Source organism: Suricata suricatta, chromosome 8 (genome assembly GCF_006229205.1).
Source record: "Suricata suricatta isolate VVHF042 chromosome 8, meerkat_22Aug2017_6uvM2_HiC, whole genome shotgun sequence".
NCBI lineage: Eukaryota > Metazoa > Chordata > Mammalia > Carnivora > Herpestidae > Suricata > Suricata suricatta.
In genome coordinates, this window is record NC_043707.1 from 42709605 (window position 1) to 42729857 (window position 20253).

The window sequence follows — 20253 nt, forward strand, 5'->3', positions numbered from 1 at the left end:
AGGGCAGAGAACAATATTTGAGCTTTCATAGGTTCACGATCAATCAAAGCTGCTCCATCCAAGCCCAGGTACTTTTATATTTGCCTCGGAAGGTCGCATCTATGAAGACCAAAGGGGACTTTCCCAAAGATTATAGGCTTCTTTGGTTGATAATGGACACTACTTGGCACCATCCCAGAGTCTCTATTTATCTTGAGTTCCCATTTTATTATACAGATTTGGGGGAGTTGAGGGTTTTGGTTGTACAAGGGACACAAGTCAAGAAAATAGCCCAATACCCGTAAATATGCAGCCTCAAGAATCGCCAATTTTTGCTTTGACCTCGTATTTCTGGACAAATGCAACAGACAACAGTTAACTACAACAGCTTGAGAATGGGAGTTACACATTTTCTGAGTAGCTCAGCAAGGACTCCCTGATTCAATAGGCTACAGCTGTTGTTAAGTCACAAGGGCCTTGACCTTGATGCCAGAAGATGTGGGATCTGCCACTCATTTGAGAAGACTTTAACGAACCTTAGTTTTCTCATTTCTAACCACAGGATAATGCCACCTAATTAAAAGTTGAACTGACATAAAACATTTTTAAAAAGCATTCCACAAAGGTAAACATTTATTTCTCAATCATTGTATGCTTTCCTAAAATCTGTTACACTTACTTAATGCCTTAGTAAGTCTTTAGTAATACCAGCGTCGTGTGTATAACTGAGTCTGGCTTTGAGTATTCTGATTTTGCTGGACTGTTATCCTAAATATCAAGAAATATTGTAGAGACAAATGGAATGCCAGATCAGATTGAATGTATACTGATCCCAGGATAGATTCTAAAAATTATTTTCAATAGCAATTTTAACAATATTTGTCATTTAAAATTAAGGGTTTTTTAATGATAAAAGCTATAAATTATAAAAGTAACCATTTTAACAGAAGTATATAAAGAAAAAAAAACCAAGATGTTTTCCCATCAAAAACTCTAATCTTACTTCCCTGATACAAGTAATGTTAAAGAGTTTGGTATATAACCCTCCAGGTTTTTTTCTTTATATAATCAAGCAAACACATGTAGACATAGAGAAGACTGCCTATGTAACAAAGGGCCTTATACCATCAATATCACCCAGCACTTTTCCCCTTGCTTAGTCTAGCAGGGGCTTCCCACCAAGAAAATAATACAGAGTAAATCATTCTTTTAAATGACTGCATAATATTCCACAGTATGGTTATATCAAAAGGTCCTCAACCATAGCCCTGTTGATGGATAGCTGTTTTTTATTTTTTGCCTTTTATAAATAACGATGCTGTAAACATCCTTCATTTATTCTTTCACACTCATGCTTTTATTTATGAGGGATAGTTTCCTTCTAGAGATTATTTGGTCAAAGGAAATGTGTTATTTTTCACTTCACTGGCAGTGCCACATACCAAATATGCTGCCACAATTCAAACTTTCACCGGCAGTGTATGAGAGTGCCCATTTCCCCTCAACTCCATGTCAGCCCTTGATGGTGCCAGCAGACTGCTGAACAGGAAGTTTATAATCTTAGGCCCGGTGAATTCCCAATCTATGCAAGGCCTGTCAGATTTAGTCATAGAGCCAAAGGGAAAGAAAGCACATTGTTTCAGTTCCTCAATTGGCCACAGCGATCAAATGCCAGAGTTAAGGTGAAGGAGTTTGGTTCCATATCTATTCTCAGATTAATAAACCAGGCTCTGGAAAGAACCAAGAGCTCAACTGGTTCAAAATGCAACTCACCATGTTTTGTCCAGATGCTGTTTCTTGTCCTGGAGTTCTCGTTTCAGGCTCTCTACTTCAACCTTCAGCTCGATATTCTGAAAAGCGCACAGGCATTAATCATTGTTAACTGCCGCAGACCCTCTATCTGGAACCAGGTTCCTAGTTGAGTCTTGCCTTGGTTCACAGCTTCTCATTTTATCCCAGCCGTCTTCATGGCTTCATGACACAAAGGAGACTCAGGTGGGTCAGTACCTCAGCCAGGAATGAATGGACTCTGCAGCTTCAGATTTTCCCCAGAGCTGCTCATCCATCCTCCCAAACCATTCGTTATTTCTCCTGGATGAGGAACATGTTCTCTAAAGCATTGGACAACAGTGTGCATATTAAAATAATTTCTTCCTGGGGGACCTGGCTGGCTCAGTTGGTAGAGCACACAACTTGTAACCTCAGTGTCACGAGTGCAAACCCCACATTGGGTGTGGAGTCCACTTTAAAAAAATAATAATAATACAAAATATTTTTTAATAATGTAAATTTGTTTCTGAAAGCCAAATTGCTGCATATAGAATTATATTTAAATATAACTGGGGATTTAATTATTTAAAGAAGTTATGTTGTAGGGTGCCTGGTTGGCTCAGTTGGTTAAGCGTCCAACTCTTGGTTTCAGCTCAGGTCATGATCTCACAGTTTCATGAGTTTGAGCGCCGCATCAGGCTCTGTGCTGATAGCATGGAGCTTGCTTGGGATTCTCTCTCTTCCTCTCTCTCTGCCCCTCCCCTACGTATGCTCTCTCAAAAATAAATAAATAAACTTAAAAAAAGAAATTACATTGTGGACATTTTTGAAAACAATTCCCTGCTTTTATCGTTAAATTGGATTTTCATAAATGGCATTTGCTTAAGGGGAGAAGGAAATCTGCTGGTAGATCTATGAAGGGGACAATTAATTTTTGTCGAGGTGAAACAGCAACAAATTGTGACTTGACAAGCAGAAGAAGGAAATAAAAACATCCCAAGAGCAGTAAAGTATGACCAGTGATTTGGTGAAATGTCCGCGGCCTGGTGTCTGGTGAGGAGTGGGAAATGAGTACAAAGAACAGTTGACAGCTAGTTTGTGAAGCCGCGCTGAGAAGTCTGAACAGCAGTCACAGAGAACAAGAGCTCATCAGGGCGCTTTAGGCAAAATAGTGCCATGATCAGGTCTACATGAGGAAGGAGTTTGGAGTCGATGTAAAGAAGATGAATGGGTCAGGAGTCAGCTGCAGATTAGAGACAGGGACTGTCTGACGCCAAAGAAGTACAGGGAGAAAGACTCAAAAGGCATTCCCGAGGGAGAATCCATGAGGCTTTCCTGGTTTGTGAGACAGGGAGGAGCAGAGACAATGCCGAGATTTCTAGCACGTGGGTGGTAATGCATACTAGTAACTAAAATAGGGAACAGTAAAAGAGGAGCAGGTGTGTAGGGGAACCTCAAGAGGGGTCTACAAATACTAGCCAGGGATTTACTTTATTAAGGCTTAGAGCTGACTACACAGAGATGAGTTAGTCCCTTCACTGAATACATAGTATTAAGCAGGGAGAACTTTATCAATACTATGTGCTGGCCTTCATGAGATGCACCTCAGCTTTCACACAGGTATACTGTGGTTGCTTTCATTTTTAATGAAGACAATAATGTCTATTCCACAGGGGACTTTGAGCATATTCAAAGGGATAAGGTACATAATATACTTAGAATACCTAGAACTCTGCCTTGTCCACAGCTTCTCAACAACCTTTGTTCCCTGGCTAACTCGTGCCACTCAAGAGATCTCAGCCCTACCAGGAGAAGTATTTAAATCTGGAGGAAGAATAAAATGTTATGTTAGCTACACTGGAATTAAAAGAAAAAAGAAAAAAATGGAGGATGCCAATTCTGTTGGCCCTATCTGTTCCAATCCTAGATATGAAAATGGAGGCAATACTTGAATTAATTTGGCAAAAGATTCCAGGTCCCTCATTTTAAAGACAAGGAAACTGAAACTCAAAGCGTTCCTCTAAGATAAAACACTCATAGGGCGTCTGGGTGGCTCAGTCAGTTGAGCGTCCAACTTTGGCTCAGGTCATGATCTCATGGTTCGTAGGTTCGAGCCCTGTGTCGGGCTCTGTGCTGACCGCTAGCTCAGAGCCTGGAGCCTGCTTCAGATCTGTGTGTCTTTCTATCTCTGCCCCTCCCCTGTTCATGCTCTATGTCTCTCAAAAATAAGTATAAAAAAATTAAAAAAAAAAAGATAAAAACAATTAGATCCAGCACTCCATTTTTGCTCCAGCATTTTAGCCAGAGACCAGTTCTGGAAACACGACCAAGTTTTGGTTGATTTAGTAGAATGTGGTAAATTATAGAATTAGGGAATGTGCTACATTAGGCAGTAAGCATAGTGGTCAAGAGCATAGGTCTGGAAGGTGATGAGGGCTTGGCAAGTCACCTGCCCTCTCATAAAAGCCTCAACCTCCTCATCTATCGGGGGGGGGGGGATCAAAATGGCACCCATCTAATTAGGATGTTAAGAAGATTAAGTGAAATAATGCACACAATGTACATTGCATCATACATGACATGCAGTAAGCATTCAGAAAATGTTAGCTATAATAAACTATAAAAACCAAAATTTGCCCTCTTCGACCAGGATAGCTGAAGTTCTCAACAAATCACATGTTGAACTAATGCTCTGTCATGGAAAGGAAAGAAAATTATTACACCAAAGGCAGGATGTCCCAGACAGCTGCACACAAATACAGCCCCAATGTGAACCGTCTTCACGTGAGCATTACCCTTCTGAGATAAGTAGAGAAGAGAAATGAAAAGGGGGGAAGGAAATAAAAGAATAAAGACAAAAAATAGAACTACTTCTCTAGGCATTAGCATTATGTCTACTCAAATAGGTAATAAGTTTATGAGGCTCACACAGAACTGCTAAAATACCCTGGCCTCTACAGGATTAGATCCTAAATCTTACAATCAGTTATTCCAGGAGATCAAAGCACTTTCATGGCTGTTGCTAAATTGACTACATGGAAATGCAAGTGCACACTACTTTCCAGCATTACAGTCCAACCCTACTTCTCTAACCTCTTTCTGCAGAAAACACCACTGCCTAGTTTATTCCATTTATCCATTCTCCACTAGTAAATATTCATATGTAAATTGTCAAATTCTAAGTACAGCTGGAGTGGATCCCAATTTAACTGCATCTGCTTATATTACCACCACATCTTGTCAGCTCTTTGCCAAGATAACTGAGGAAATTTTTATATTCAAGAAAGAAAGGGGCGGCTGGGATGGGGAGTGGGGTAAGAGAGCCTCTTTTTCCACATGTCCCCAGAGGAGTATGCACCCATCATCTAATGCAAGGGAAAGTGTCAGTGATGAAGCTAAAATTAAATGATTACAAACAGAAATACAATAAACTTTCATTGTAATGAAACCTATATTACCCAGAACTTGAGAAATGGGCTAATGATGAGTTTACAGATTAAGCGCGTTTAATCAGACTTTCTCTGTGTAGGCATTTTGTTTTGCTTCTGGAAAAATCACTTGACCAGAGTCTTAACAGCAATCCGTGTTAAATGCAGGATTCTCCTGATGTCATTTCCACCCTGGTGTTTACTGTAAAGTCCAACACACAACTGGGTAAAAATCAACCATCAGTAACCAATTACCTGACTCCTCTCCACGGCTTCAGTGTTAACTCTACAAATTGATCCACTGCTCACAGAATCCCCAACGTGACTATCCCTTCTAAAAACAGTAAGATTGTCAACTTCTTGCCCCCACAGAAGCTATGGCACAGTGAATTCTAAAATACTACTTAAAAATGAGAACTGGTTTTGCCAGACCGATTTAAAAAAATCTAAACCCAAAGTGTATCAATCCTCTCAGAGTTAGGGGAGTAGCATCATTACCAAATATATTAACTAGGTCAATGGTTTGTACACTGTCTCCCACCAGTCACTTTTAGAAGTGGGGAAGGGAGAAGCTTAAATGGAAAAAGTGAGGTCACAGCCAGGCAGTGTGAACGGGGCTGCCCTGACTCTTGTAGGCTCCTCTCCCCCACACTTAACACACTTGAGTGTCAAAAGGGACTTCAAAGTCCTCGTGGGGAATAATGAAGTTGCCCCACATGTATTTCTTTTAGTATGCATGCAATCCAGGTAAGGAAAGAAGCGCAAAATTTAGTACTTTTAATATTAATCTAATTAATTCTAAAGGTATTTACTAGAGAGGTGGATGGGAGACGGGCTAGATGGGTGATAGGTACTGAAGAGGGCACTTGGGAGGAGCACTGGGTGTTGTACATAAGCGATGAATCACTGAATTCTATTCCCAAAACCAATATTGCACTGTATGTTGGCTAACCGAAATTTATAAAAAGAAATAAGCAAATAAAGGTATTTGCTAAAAATACTAAGATACTAAAGGTGATCATTGAGAGGAAGTTCAGATATGGCCTAACCCAGGGAAGACTTAATGGGTGAGTAACGTACAGAAGGGTGAAGGTCATTATAGATGAGGAAATACGATATTAAGGTAGAGATTGCTACATAATTCAAATGTACAAGTGCCACTCAGTAGCTCACTTATTTCAAACATAAATATTTAATATAGTAAAATTCTAGAATAACTAAGAATTTCCATCAATTGATGAATAGATGAACAAAATGTGGTATACCCATACAGTGGAATATTATTTGGCCATAAAAAGGAATGGCACATGCTACAACACGGATGAACCTTGAAAACGATATGCTAGGTTAAAGAAGTCAGGCATAAAGAACATAATTCTGTTTATGTGAAATGTTCAGAACAGGCAAAACCACAGAGAAATAAAGAAGACTGATGGAGGGTGGTAGACTGGGGGGAGGGGAGAGGAAGGGAAAGGGGAGACAGGGGCATTGGGGAGTGATGGTTAATGAGTTGCAGTTTTTTCTTGAGTGATGAAAATATCCTAAAATTGATTGCTCTGGTATTTGTACAACTCTGAATAGTACAGAAACACTGATGTGTAACTGAATTGTATACGCTTTAAATGGGTGAGTTGTAATGGTATGTGAATTTTATCTCTATTAAATTGCTAAAAAAATGCTTCAAAAAACCCTTGAAGTTATAATAGTTATAATTAAATGACAGCAATAGCAAATAGCTTCTTGCATATGCACTTAGAACAGTAGCATATAGGAACATCATTACTCTATCTAAATTACAAAGCAAAACTATACATTGTCTTCAAGTTTCCCTAACAAAGATTAGCACTGGATATTTCAAAATCTCTCTGTAATCTCGGTTTTTCACGGTTACGGCCCCTGAGGGATTCCTTCCTTTCCCCTGGGATCAGAGTAAATAGTCTCATCACTGGTCTCCCCAGCCTCGGGCTGTGTCTCCACCATTTACATTTTTCCCAAAGCATATTTCTCATTAGTTTACTCCCTTCACTAAAAAAGCCTTCAGTGGCTTGTAACCGCACAGTAATCAAATTTTGTATAACTGAGCCTGATAACAGAATCTCTTCAAAATCTGACCTCAACTACCCAACCATCTTCTCCTATCACACTCTGCCAAGCCTGCCTGGACGTCCCACGCATGTCCTTTGCTTTCTCAGGGCCCTGTCACCGTCCTTCCTTTAGCTTCTTTCTTAAATGCCATATCCCTTGTGAAACCTTACTCTACCTCCATCAAAAGTCATTTCTTTATTTTTTTAAGTTTATTTATTTATTTTGAGAGAGAATGTGTGTGTGAGAGAGAGAGAGGAGGGGCAGAGAGAAAGGGAGAGAGAATCCCAAGCAGGCACCACTCTGTCAGTGCAGAGCCCCACCAGGGCTCAATCTCCCAACCTCGGGATCACGACCTGAGCCGAAATCAAGAGTTGGATGCCTAACTGACGGAGCTACTCAGGCGCCGCAAAAGTCATTTCTTAGGACTTTGATTTTTCACATCATTCTCTTTGCATTTCAAGAAGGGCATGCTATAAAATGCTTCGTAAATCTACACGTCGTATGTATCTGTTCAGGACAGAGAAAATAACGGTGCTGGGTGTGCATTTTGCCAGCTTCTCCCTTTCAGCTTCGTGATGGTGGGATAGGGGCTTTAGGACAGATTGACCTAGAAAGGCAGAAATGCCTTTCTGCCACTTACTAGCCAGGTGACCTTTTCTGTGTTAAGTTCCTTAGCCTCTTATAATCTAATATCCTCAGGGATAAAATGGGGTGAGAAAAATGATCTTGAGGGGGCACAGTGAGGGATAAATGAAATAACCTAAGTAAAGTACCCAGCACAGTGCCTGAGTCACTAAACTTGCAGCCATGACAAACCTGAGGTCTGCACTTGGATGTATGGTAAACACACTGAATACGTACACCAGCTGACTGCAAAGGAACTAGGGACAATGCACTACAGGGACGTGGAAAGACAATGCTCCTGGACGAATAAAAAGGTGACAGGATAATGCAGTGTACTGGGGCAAACAAACACTTTTTTCTCTGAAGCCTTGAAAAGACTTTGTCTGCTCTAAAGACAACCTTCTCTAAGAGGCATATTGTTAGCTCATTAGAGACAAAAGGTTACTAAAACTGAGACGTAAAAAAGAGAAAGACTTCTGAATCCAGCTTAGGATTCCAGCCTCCTCTTCTTCCTCAATCCTCCCCACAAAAGGGCCAACCATTCTACTCCTGTGTACTGTACCAAGATTCAAGAGATACAAATCAAGCTCTTAAAATGGACATTTGAAAGGGAAACTGACCAGGGACCAAGTATTAGGTAATATTAAGGAACTACTTTTAAGCTTTTTGGGTACAATAATAATAGTGTTGCTGGTATGCTTAAAAACAAAGCCCTTATGTGTTCGAGGTAAATTCTAATGTCTTTCCAGATACATTGCGAGGTATTTTGAGAGCCGTCAGGAGGGGAGGACAGAGACAGCAGAGCCTTGGTACCTGCTGAAGCTGGGTGGCGGGTACGCAGGTCCCCAGCACATGGCGCAGGGACACAGAGGTTCTCTTCATCTTGGTATATGTTCAAAATTTTTTATAATGAAAAGTCAAAAGGGGCCATTTCAACCTGAAAAAGTACAATGTTCATATTCTTTTTATTTAATTTTTGATCTCTGGCATTACTAAGGTCACTGAGAACAAAGAACATTTGGCCCCCACATGAAATAGGTCAAGGTAGGTTAACTTCCGGTTATAAAATGAGTCACAGAGATGAAAAGCACAGTATGGAGAACACAGTCAATAAGATTGTAATAGTGTTGTCCAACGACAGGTACTGACTACACTCCCCGTGCTGGGCACTGACTAATGGATGGACTTGTTGAATCAGTGTGTTGTACACCTGAAACTAATGAAACAGTGTATGTTAATTGTACTTTAATAAAAAAGTAAAATTACCTCCCTCTAAGTGCCTCAAACTTGAGAGAATACAAAGGAGTATGTATTAAACAAGAAGAATACAAATGAATATGCGGTCATAGGGAGGAAGGAAGAGAGGTAGAAATAAATTCCAAACAAGATTCTGTTGGAGAGGAATCTGCACCTTCCTTAACTGCATAGATTGAACTAATTCAAACTAATTCACGGTTCTCTCACTTCACCTCTTACCATTTCCACCTCTTCAACCCTGACATTGTCTTACTCACTCTCTTCCTCCCTCTCTGCCACTCACCTCACCCACACCTCACCCAGCTTGGACAGTGCCCTTCTGGTGCAACGCAGGACCAGATGCCATCACTCATTCTCCAGCAGCCATTTTTCCTGATAACCAGAATTCTGAGAGGGGGTAGCCTGTGGCAAGATAGTCTCCAGGACTCCTCTAGCCTCTGGTCGTACCACTCTTCTCCCCTCTAAACCAAGAGCTTCCACTGATTGGGAAATCACTCCCGTGTGTGTCCCTGGGAGTCATCAAGTCTCTACCAGAGCTGCTCTTGGCCTGTGATGGCTTTTCCCCTCTTTGTAAACCTCTTCTTCACCACTGTGGACTCCAGTATTCCCTCCTCCAGGAAGACGGTCTCCAATCCCCCAGTCAGAACGGAGAGTTCCTTTCTCTTCATTCCCGCTATACTTATCACTAAGATGACTGTAATTTAACACACATACCGAGACTCTTCTGAAGGTGAAAATATTATATTTAAACCATAATTACACCAGGACAACAGACAACGTTGGGACTATCTTGTACACCGGAACGCATGGTCATCGGAAGCCTATCACCAGCAGAGCAGTCACCTTACCCTGCCTTGATGAGTTATTTAGAATGTCCAGCTCCCCTCTCTCGATTTCGATGCCTAGAAAAGTACTTCGCTCTCAGTAGCTCAACTACTGAGAATAAACGGTTTATCACAAGTCTTGATCTGCTACCTCACATTTTTGTTTCTGTATTTAACTTCATGCAAGCATGTGGGGTTTCAATTAATCTTCAAGCACCTTGAGGACATTTTATATCTTATTTTGTATTCGTCACAGTTTGCTGCTGGGGTAAGAGCAGACACTTAAAAGAAATAAAAAAACTTGACAGCACACTAGCATACACTGGCTGATACAATCAGCAAGTAATGTACATCCTGGAGATTAAAAGTTGCCAGAACCAAAGTTTTTCCCGTTGCAGCTCTTGACCTCAAGAAGGCCTCAGCGTAGTAAGAGGTGAATTGGGGTTGGTGCATGAAGGAAACGGGTATTGCACCTTTGCAAGACAGTACGTTACAAGCCAGAGAGGAGAATGGCCTTCCATAGAAGATTCTCTGAGACAAAAGTAAGTATGGCCAAGGGTGTATCAAAGCAATTCTATAAACTAAAAAGAAATAGGTTAGCCGGAAAAGAGTCTCGAAATGTTGTGAGAAGACCCTCTTATAATCTGTGATTATTCAAAGTGAAAACTAACTCTCAGTGGGTGAGTTTTATTTTAAAATCTTTTTGGAATCCTACCCCTCATAGGAAAAGTGTAGTTCATAATTTTTTTTTTTTTTGCATGGAGAGTTAAATTTCTTTTCTGGACCTCTCTGAAACCACTGGGGCAAAGCCATAGATCTATAAAGCAGGGTGAAGTATTGAGTATTTTCTAAAATCCTTCAATGTTTATTTTTTGAGCGGGGCGGGCAGAGGGGCAGAGAGAGAGGCAGACAGGGGATCTGAAGCAAGGTCTGTGCTGACAGAAGAGAACCCGATGCGATGTGGGGCTCAAACTCCCAAACTGACATCATGAGCTGAGCTGAAGTTGGATGCTTCACCAACTGAGCCACCCAGACTGCATATTTTCATAAGGGATTCTATGTATTCTGAGCAAGGGACAGCAAGGCTGGTCCCTACTCATTTCCTAGAAACACATTTTAGTAGCTTCCAAGTGAGTTCTTTTGTAGACGATGTTTCTTTCCATTCACCCAGTTTTAAAGCAAAAAGCGAACTTTAGTGGGTCTAAGTATTTGGTTCTGTCATTAAGTAACTGTGTGATCTTGCACTAGTCGCCTCTAAAGCTTTCTGTTTTTATACACAGAGCCTCTCACTCTTGCCCATAAGACTTATAATAGAGCCTACATTGCTCATCTCAGTTGAGGTGAGACACCTAGCCAGGAAGTGTTCAAATGCACAACAGTAAAGTCCTTAGAACCCAGGGTAGAGGAGAGGCTTTATCCAGAGTCTAGTCCCTGCTTTTCTAACAGATTCAGGTTCACTGTCATCTGCTAGCACAGTTAAGCCCCAAATTAGACACACAGGTTGCCCTGACACGTGACAGGTGTCCTTCATTGTCACGGAAAGGACAGTAAGGCAGTGTCTTCAGCCTCAGTAACCAGAAGACTACAAGGCCAGGGCACTCTTCTGCCAGAGACTGCCTTAGTGTCCAGTCCTCCAAAGAGATGGAAAAAAACCAAGTGGAAAAGTTTCAGTTTATACAGTACAAAATACAAGGATCCGCATCCAAATACAAAACTCCACTATTCAGGTCACTCAAGCCCTACCCGTGTCAGTCCTTAGCAGAGACCTGAAAACAACACCATTTCCTTCCTCACCCAGTGGACATTGCTTAGACAAGCACAGACATCCATATCTGAGTAGGCACTCAGGCCATGGGTGGGTTCTCAGGCGATCGAGTATTTGGACAGATGCAGTCAGGGTTCATGTGTTAGGGGTGGGGAGAGACAGAGAGACAGAGATAGAAAGGGCTCTCATCGGGCAGAGGACAGGGTAGCTGACTTGTGAGCTTTGTTAATTTGTATTTTCATCTCATATTTACTGAGCATCTACTTTGGGTGGGCAAGACACTCTAATGGGCACTAGAAAGAGCAAGGCAGAGGCAATCACAGTCCTCAGGGAATTTATAGCCTTTGGTGGCAATTAACCAGATGATTATAATAGAGTGTGATAAACAGAGGACACCTGGGGGAAATGGCTGGCTGAGTTGGAGCAGGCAACTCTTCATCTTGGGGTTGTGAGTTTGAGCCCCACGTTGGGTACAGAGATTACTTAAATGTGAATCCTGAGGGATGCCTGGATGGCTCAGTCAGTTAAGCATCCAACTCGATTTTAGCTCAGGTCATGATCTTACGGTTGGTGGGATCAAGCCCCGTGTCAGGCTCTGCACTGGCAGCGCGAAGCCTGCTTGGAATTCTCTCTCTCCCTCTCTCTCTTTGTGCCTCCCCCATGCACACATGTGTGCACGCTCTCTCTCAAATATTTAGGGGTACTTGGGTGGCTCTGTCGGTTAAGCGTCTGACTTCGGCTCAGGCCATGATCTCATGGTTTGTGAGTTTGAGTCCCTGTGCTGACAGCTCAGAGCCTGGAGCCTGCTTTGGATTCTGAGTCTTCTCTCTCTATGCCCCTCCTCTGCTCTCTCTTTCTCTCTGAAATAAATAACTATTTAAAAAAAATTTTTAAGTATTGAAAAATAAATAAATGCTTAAAAAAATGAAATCTTAAAACAACAACAACAGAGGAGACCTAGCATTGGATAGCTGAATGGAAATGCACGCAGGTGGAGGCATAAATAGTGGTAGATATGCAAATCCTGTAACTCCCAGCTTTAGTTTCCAAAGAAACCTTCCTAGACTCAGCTCGGACACGTCATAACTTGGGATGCTCTTCTTCTCAGCTCCCTCATTCTCTTCTTCCAGGGAGAAGGGCTCTAAATCTGAAACTACAGAGCTGCCAAGGAAAAATGAAGAACTTGGCACTTAGGGTAGTGGTACGGTACAATGCAATGTAGGTAGAGGCCATTTTTAGGCCAACAGAATTGAGCAATGGAGTATAGAAAGGGCTCCCGGCGACCACTGGCAGAACACAGGCAGCCCATCAGATGACCCACCTCAGAGTACCCACAGGCCCTGACTGACCCGTGGGCTACTCACAGCCAGGCACGGCTACCAAACAAGGGAGCACTGCATACGTTGCCATAACTCATCTTCCCCCTTTATTTTATTTTATTTTTTGAGAGAGAGAGAATGCAAGTGGCAGAGGGAGAGGGAAGGAGAGAAGGAGAGAGAGGGAGGGAGAGGTGGAGGGAGGGGGAGGACAGGGAGGGGAAAGGGGGAGAGGGAGGAAGAGGGAGGGAAGATGAATCCCAAGCAGGCTCCATGTCCAGCGTGGAGCCAGACAAGGAGCCTGACCTGGGGATCCATCCCACGACCATGAGATCATGACCTGAGAGGAAATCAAGAGTTGGATGCTCAACTGACTGAGTCACACAGGTGCCCCCCCATCTTCCCCCTTTAAAGACAGCCCCCCAGCCATTGCCTGGGTGCAGACAGCCTCTCCTCTGCTGTCCGGCCCACCGCCACGCCCTTGAGGTGTATTCAGGAAACTTCTATCACCTCTGGTCTGCCTCAGGTGAATGCTTCCGCCACTTGTGCCTTTGGCTTCCACCCAAGTGCTGCCCCACATGTGGGGGCTCCCATCTGCTAAGGAGAGACACTCCATTTAGACACCACAGTGTAGACTTTACAACTGAACTGGCCTGGGCTCAAATATGAACTCTCTCACATTCTGTTAGGTTCAATCATATAACAGTGCAAATAGTCAACTACTTTTTATAGTTTCACATAGTTCATCTTCTGAACTCTAGATGTAAAACATGTAGCCTAAGTTTCAGTTTCTTCAGGTACTAATACCTGAATACTAATATTGTAGGGATGTTGCAAAATTAAATGAAAAACGAGAGTGAAAATACCTGACATTATTTTTTTAAATGTTTTTATTTATTTTTGAGAGAGAACATGTGCACGAGTGGGTGAGGGGTGGGGGTGGGGGCACGGGATGGACAGAGGATCTGAAGCAGACTCTGCGCTGACAGCAGAAGAGACCCATGTGGGGCTTGAACTCACGAACCATGAGATCATGACCTGAACCAAAGTAAGATGTTTAATGGACTGAGCCATCTGGGGACCCTGAAATATCTGACATCATATAGGTGTTCAGTAAACATTAGTTTCCAAGGTTGTAAGGCACCTAAAACATAGGAAGGAGAGAGAGTTCTTTTTGGCCAACCCTGAGTTCAGAAACCAAGAAAAAAGAGGTGAAAATGAAGTGTGTGGATTTTGAAGGTAAGGGAGCTGGTGGGGGACAGGGAGTCCATGAGAAATCACTGTACCTTCTACCCATTTTTCTGTGCACCTAAAACCGCACCAAATGGTAAAGTCTATTTAAAAATCCGGGGGGAAATATGAGAGGTGTCTTGGGCTTGTTTTATTTAGACTCTGAGCTCAGAGGCCCCAATATATACACTGCCTCAGTGTTCACACTGATCTGTAACTTAAACCCTTCTCGGCCACCCTGTACAAATCTTGGTGGGGTCCCAGAAGCCTCTATTGGTCGGGCCCAACTGAGCTCGCGAGTGAGGAAATACACACATAAATACCAATGATCTCAGTGATCCTCTCCCCTCCCAACACATTCCATAGCAGGACAGATCTCTCTCCCTTGGCTGGAGCCTCTCTGTTCACAAACAGGCCTGGCTGGGCTTAATTTAGCAAAGTGCAGGCCTCCTGTGGTAGCCAGGGGTGAGGCCGGAGGCCTCACCATCACCAGGACACCTTGTGTGGGGACAGGGACCCGGCCCTGCTGAAGGGGCCACAAGGGAGACTCAGAACGACTTATTTTCCTCCGCTGCTTAGGAACTGGAGCTCAGGGGAACCATCCTGTGCTTTCTTTTGCCTCTTCTTTGGGCAGCAGGTATAGAATTGAAATAAGTAAAAATTTACTTCCAGTTAAAAGTATAAAAACTATATTAATTTTTCTATAGATAAACTGGTGCACAGGAAACCTGTGGCCTAGTAAATTTTTTAAAGTTATCCATGCCAGGGGGCCTACGTGGCTCTGTTGGCTAAGTATGGCCATGACTTTGGCTCAGGTCATGATCTCACGGTTCGTGAGTTCGAGACCCTCATCAGGCTCTGTGCTGACAGCTTGAAGCCTGAAGCCTGCTTTCGGATTCTGTGTCTCCCTCTCTCTCTCGGCCCCTCCCCTGCTTGCACTCTATCTCTCTCTCTCCCTCAACATAAGTAAACATTAAAAAAAAATTTAAAGTGATCGTGGCATCTAACATGATCTGAAATTCATGCACAAATTCAACTCTCAGTTCCTGGATTGTCACTTGCTTTGATCTATTCTCCACAAAAAGATTAAGTCACTCATTGGTATTCTGCAAAGTCCAGGACAAAGTCCATTGCTCACACTGACTGGAAGTTTCCTACCCACTGGGATGGAAGTTCTAACGCCTGGCAGTCACTCCTTCCCTGGAAACCTTGCTGTGTTCTGAGTTCAGGCAACTCCCCTGAAGTTACTGGGACCAGGGACAGTGCTTGCACTGTAGACTCCATGCTGTGTCGTCCAGGATGGCAACCACAAGCCACACGCAGCTACTGAACACCAAAGACAGGACAAGTCCACAGTGAAGTGTGCTGAAGGATTTCCAAGATGTCACACACACTGGGCCACAACAACTAACCACAACTGCAGAATATATAAAATCCCAGTAATTTTCAAATATTGATTTCATACTGAAATGAATATTTTAGGAGTGCCTGGGTGGATCATCGGTTGGGTGTCCAACTTTCAGCTAAGGTCATGATCTCACCATTCATGGGGTCCAGCCCCATGTCCAGCTCTGTGCTGACAGCTCAGAGCCTGGAGCCTGCTTTGGATTCTATGTCTCCCTCTTCTTTGCCCTCCCCAGCTCATGCTCTGTCTCTCTCAAAAATGAATAAACACTAAAACATTTTTTTTTAAAGAAATAATATTTTAACGTATTAACATTAATTTCATGTTTTTTTTTACTTTTTTATAGTGCAGCCACTAGAAAATTTTAAAGTGTTTTTTTTTAATGTTTGTTTATTTTTGAGAGAAAAGGAGATAGAGCAGAAGCAGAGGAGGGGCAGAGAAAAAGGGAGACACAGAATCTGAAGCAGGTTCTAGGCTCTGAGCCATCAGCACAGAGCCCAATGCGGGGCTCAAACCCACAAACTACAAGATCATGATCTGAGCTGAAGTTGGACACTTAACTGACTGAGCCACCCAGGCACTCTAGAAAACTTTAAAGCACATCTTATCTTTCCCAGTGTACATTTCTTATCTCCTTCTAAATTATAAGCACTTTGTGGGTTGGATGGATCTCAAACTTCCTCTGTAGCCACAACATAATCTTCAACAGTGCTGAACCCGTAATAGAAACTGAGGAAGTTTGTAGATTGACTGCAAACACCTAGCAATGTCAGATCACCCAAATCTGAGCCTCTGTGTGTCCTTGAACTGAAAATTTGGGTGGCAGTAGAGCCCACCTCCCAGAGGCATCATGGGGATGAAAACCTGAGAAGGAACAGGGAATGGGGAAAGGGAGGCGTGGAGGAGGAGAGAGGAAGACATCTGTGGTTCGCGTTACAATCCTGTTGGACAGAGCTGCTGTCTAAGCTGTTAGGTAAAAGATGTACTAGACTGAAGTACACTGCACGAAGACAAGCTCTGACCTGCGTCTCAGTTAATTCTGTGGTCTAAGAGCACCTCTCAGAGCCTGCATGGGGTTATGGCATTCATCAACCGATAAAACACACACGTGACTCCGACTAATCACAGGTGAAGCAGAACCATCTAGGGGTGATTGCAGCTGCCACCAGGTGACTAAGCCAAAGTCAGATCACTCTTCTACCCACCCTATGTTCAGGCAGTGAACGGCATGCGTCAGGAAGGCAGGAACCTCCTGTTTCTTACCACTGTGGCCTCATTACTGGCATGGTGCCCACACGCAGATGATAATTTATCAAATGAAGAGATGTTTAAAATAAAAATAGAACCCACTCAAACAATTCTCACTGTCAAGACCTTCCTCTTCTTACACTTTCTTATCTCGATTTGTTTGCTTTCTACTTCTGTCAACTGTTCCCTTGAAGAGACTGGTCTGTTCCAGGTAGTTCACCTGGAATGTCAGCTTCTGGACATCTCAGGTGGAGAAAGCAGCAAAAGACAGAAAGGCGGTCCCCTTTCCACCTTTTCCGTATGGATGGGCTTCACCTGCAACTTCCAGGTGAGTGTGAGTTTGAGGTCCATCCAACCCACAAAGTGCTTATAACTGAGAAGCAGATAAAAGCACACTAGGAAAGATAATTGCCCACCAGGGATTAAGTAGCAGGTGCCAAATAGTGCGTCTGAACTGTAACTGTTGAGAGAACACAGAGTGAAAGATGATTTCAGGCAGCTGTGATAAGGAAAGGCCCACCCGAGCACAGGGAATCTGGACTGGACTCTGGAAGCCGAGTAGGGGTTGTATAAGCAGAGAAGGAGGAGGCAGGTAATCCAGATGTGAACAAGGCTGTGTCCGCCGGGTTAGCACACATGTGGGGGGGGGGGTGAATGACTCCAGGAACATGTCTGAAAATACAGAGTATGAGAATAAAGCTCGCTTCCTACTTCATTAAGAAAACTGACACAACCAGAACAAACCTCCCACAGTCTCCTGTCACTACAGCGACCCACCCACCAGCATCTGAGCTCACATACCCTGTCTTTCCACTTGTGACCACAGATCAACTGTCCATCCTCCTGTCTAAAGCCAAACCTCCCACCTCGCATTAGGTCTTACTGTCTCTGCTGCTCAAAAGTAACATCCAGAAAGTCTCCCCTCTCTCCTCCATATTTCACTTTCTACTGGAAAATTCTGTTGGTATATAAATATGCTATTTTCATCTATCTTTTCAAAATCTTCTACAGACCCTACACTGTTACTAGGTACTATCTTGTTTCTTCGCTCTTTTTTTGCAACAGAACTCAACACACTCAGTAATACTCACTGACTCCAATTCTCTCCTGGTTTTTGTTAAACTAAAGCAATCAGGTTTTTGCCTCCACCAGGCCATCAAAAGGACTCTAATCAAGATCACTAAGGGCACTCATGTTGTTAAAGCCAAAGGTCAATTCTTAGTTGTCTTATTACTTGACTCTCATCAGCATTTCAAAACGCTGATCTAGCTCTCTTCCATTTCTTACCTCCTTTATTTGGCTCCCACAACTCCAGATTCTTTTGGTGGAGAGTCCCACCTCACTGGTTGTGTCTTCGTCTTCTCCTTCTCCCAAATTATTCATGTCAGAGTGACCCAGGGCTTAGTCTTTGGTCCTTTTCTCTTCCCCCTTGGCCGGTCTCACTCCCTTGGTGATCTCAGAGTCCCATGGCTTTACATACCAACTACATGCTGATACCTCCAAAATTTGTAGCTCCAGCCCAACCCATTATCCAGAATACCCAGAACTCTAGACTTATTTAAAAAATTTTTTTAATGTTTATTTTTGAGAGAGAGAGCGAGAGCGCAAGCACAAGCAGGGGAGGAGGAGGAGGAGAGAGAGGGAGACACGTAATTTGAAGCAGGCTTCAGGCCTTGAGCTGTCAGCACAGAGCCCGATGTGGGGCTTGAACTCACCTACTGCAAAATCACGACCTGAGCTGAAGTCAGATGCCTAAGCAGCTGAGCTACCCAGGCGCCCCAAGAACTCCAGACTTATATCCTCAACTGCTTACTTGACATTGCCACTGGAAATGTTCAACAAATATCTGAAACACAAAATGTCCCCAATTTACTCCCATTCTCCCCAAACCTGCACAATACATAGCCTTCCCTATCTCAATTAAAGTAACTCCATCCTTCCATGTGCTTAGGCCAAAAGCCCGGGAGGTCTTCCTTGATTCCCTTCCTTCTCTCACATTCCACATACCATCCATCAGCAATCACACTGGTTCCCCGTTCAAAGCTTATCCCCACCTTAACTGCTATTACCTCAGTCTGATCACCACCATCTCTCCTGTCAGTCACTGCAGGGGTTTCTATCACTGTCCTGGCTTGTACTCTTGTCCTTCTACAGCCGATTCTCAGGACCACAGCCATAATCATCTTTTCAAAAGTCAGACAGGGCTGTCAGTGGTCAGATCATTCCCCTGCTTAAATTCCCTTAATAGCTTCTCTTGTCACTCACAGTAAAAGCTGAAGTCTCTAAAATTATCTACAAGGGCCATTCTGACCTATACCAGCCCCATGACTTCTGGGGCCTCATCTCCCAACATCCTTGCCCTTTCTCATGTTGCTTTAACCACAGTGGTATTCCTGCTGTTTCTCTGCCTGGAATATTCTTCCCCCAGTTATGTTTGGCTAACTTCCTCATTTCCTTCAGGCCATTGCTTAAAAATCATTTTCTGTAGCAGGGCACCTGGATGGCTCAGTCAGTTAAGTGTCCATCTTTGGCTTGGGTCCTGATTTTCCCTACTTCAGATTCTCTGTTTCCCTCTCTGTCCATTCCACTGTGTGTCTCCCTCTCTCTCTCAAAAATAAATGAATACACTCTTACACTGTTGGTGGGAATGCAAGCTGGTGCAGCCACTCTGCAAAACAGTGTGGAGGTTCCTCAAAAAATTAACAATAGAACTCCCCTCTGACCCAGCAATAGCACTGCTAGGGATTTACCCAAGGGACACAGAAGTGCTGATGCATAGGGGCACATGTACCCCAATGTTCATAGCAGCACTGTCAACAATAGCCAAATCATGGAAAGAGCCTAAATGTCCATCAACTGATGAGTGGATCAAGAAGATGTGGTTTATATATACAACGGAATCCTACAGGCGATGAGAAAGAAGGAAATCTGTCCATTTGTAGCAACATGGATGGAACTCGATGGAATTATGCTAAATGAAATAAGTCAGGCAGACAGAGAAGGACAGATACCATATGTTTTCACTCATACGTGGATCAGAAGAAACTTAACAGAGGACCATGGGGGAGGGGAAGGGGAAAAAAAGTTAAGGACAGGAAGGGAGGCAAACCATAAGATACTCTTAGATATTGAGAACAAACAGGATTGATGGGGGGTCAGGGAGAGGGGAAGGAGGGTGGTGGGCATAGAGGAAGGCACTTGTTGGAATGAGTACTGGGTATTATATGGAAACCAACTTGACAATAAACTATATTAAATTTTTTAAAAAGGAAAATAAATAAATAAATATTAAAAGAATCATTTTAGGGGCAGGTGGATGGCT

At 43.1% G+C, this 20253-nt stretch overlaps 1 protein-coding gene across 8 annotated transcripts in view; it reads right to left on the reverse strand.

The window, feature by feature from the left end:
• LOC115299509 (myomegalin-like) overlaps window positions 1–20253 on the reverse strand; it is a 180838-nt gene that overhangs the window by 102440 nt on the left and 58145 nt on the right. For all 8 annotated transcript variants that reach the window (XM_029948898.1, XM_029948905.1, XM_029948904.1 and 5 more), the window contains one exon: window positions 1753–1829. In XM_029948898.1, the coding sequence (XP_029804758.1) occupies window positions 1753–1829 (77 nt within the window). The remainder of the gene's footprint in view (window positions 1–1752; window positions 1830–20253) is intronic.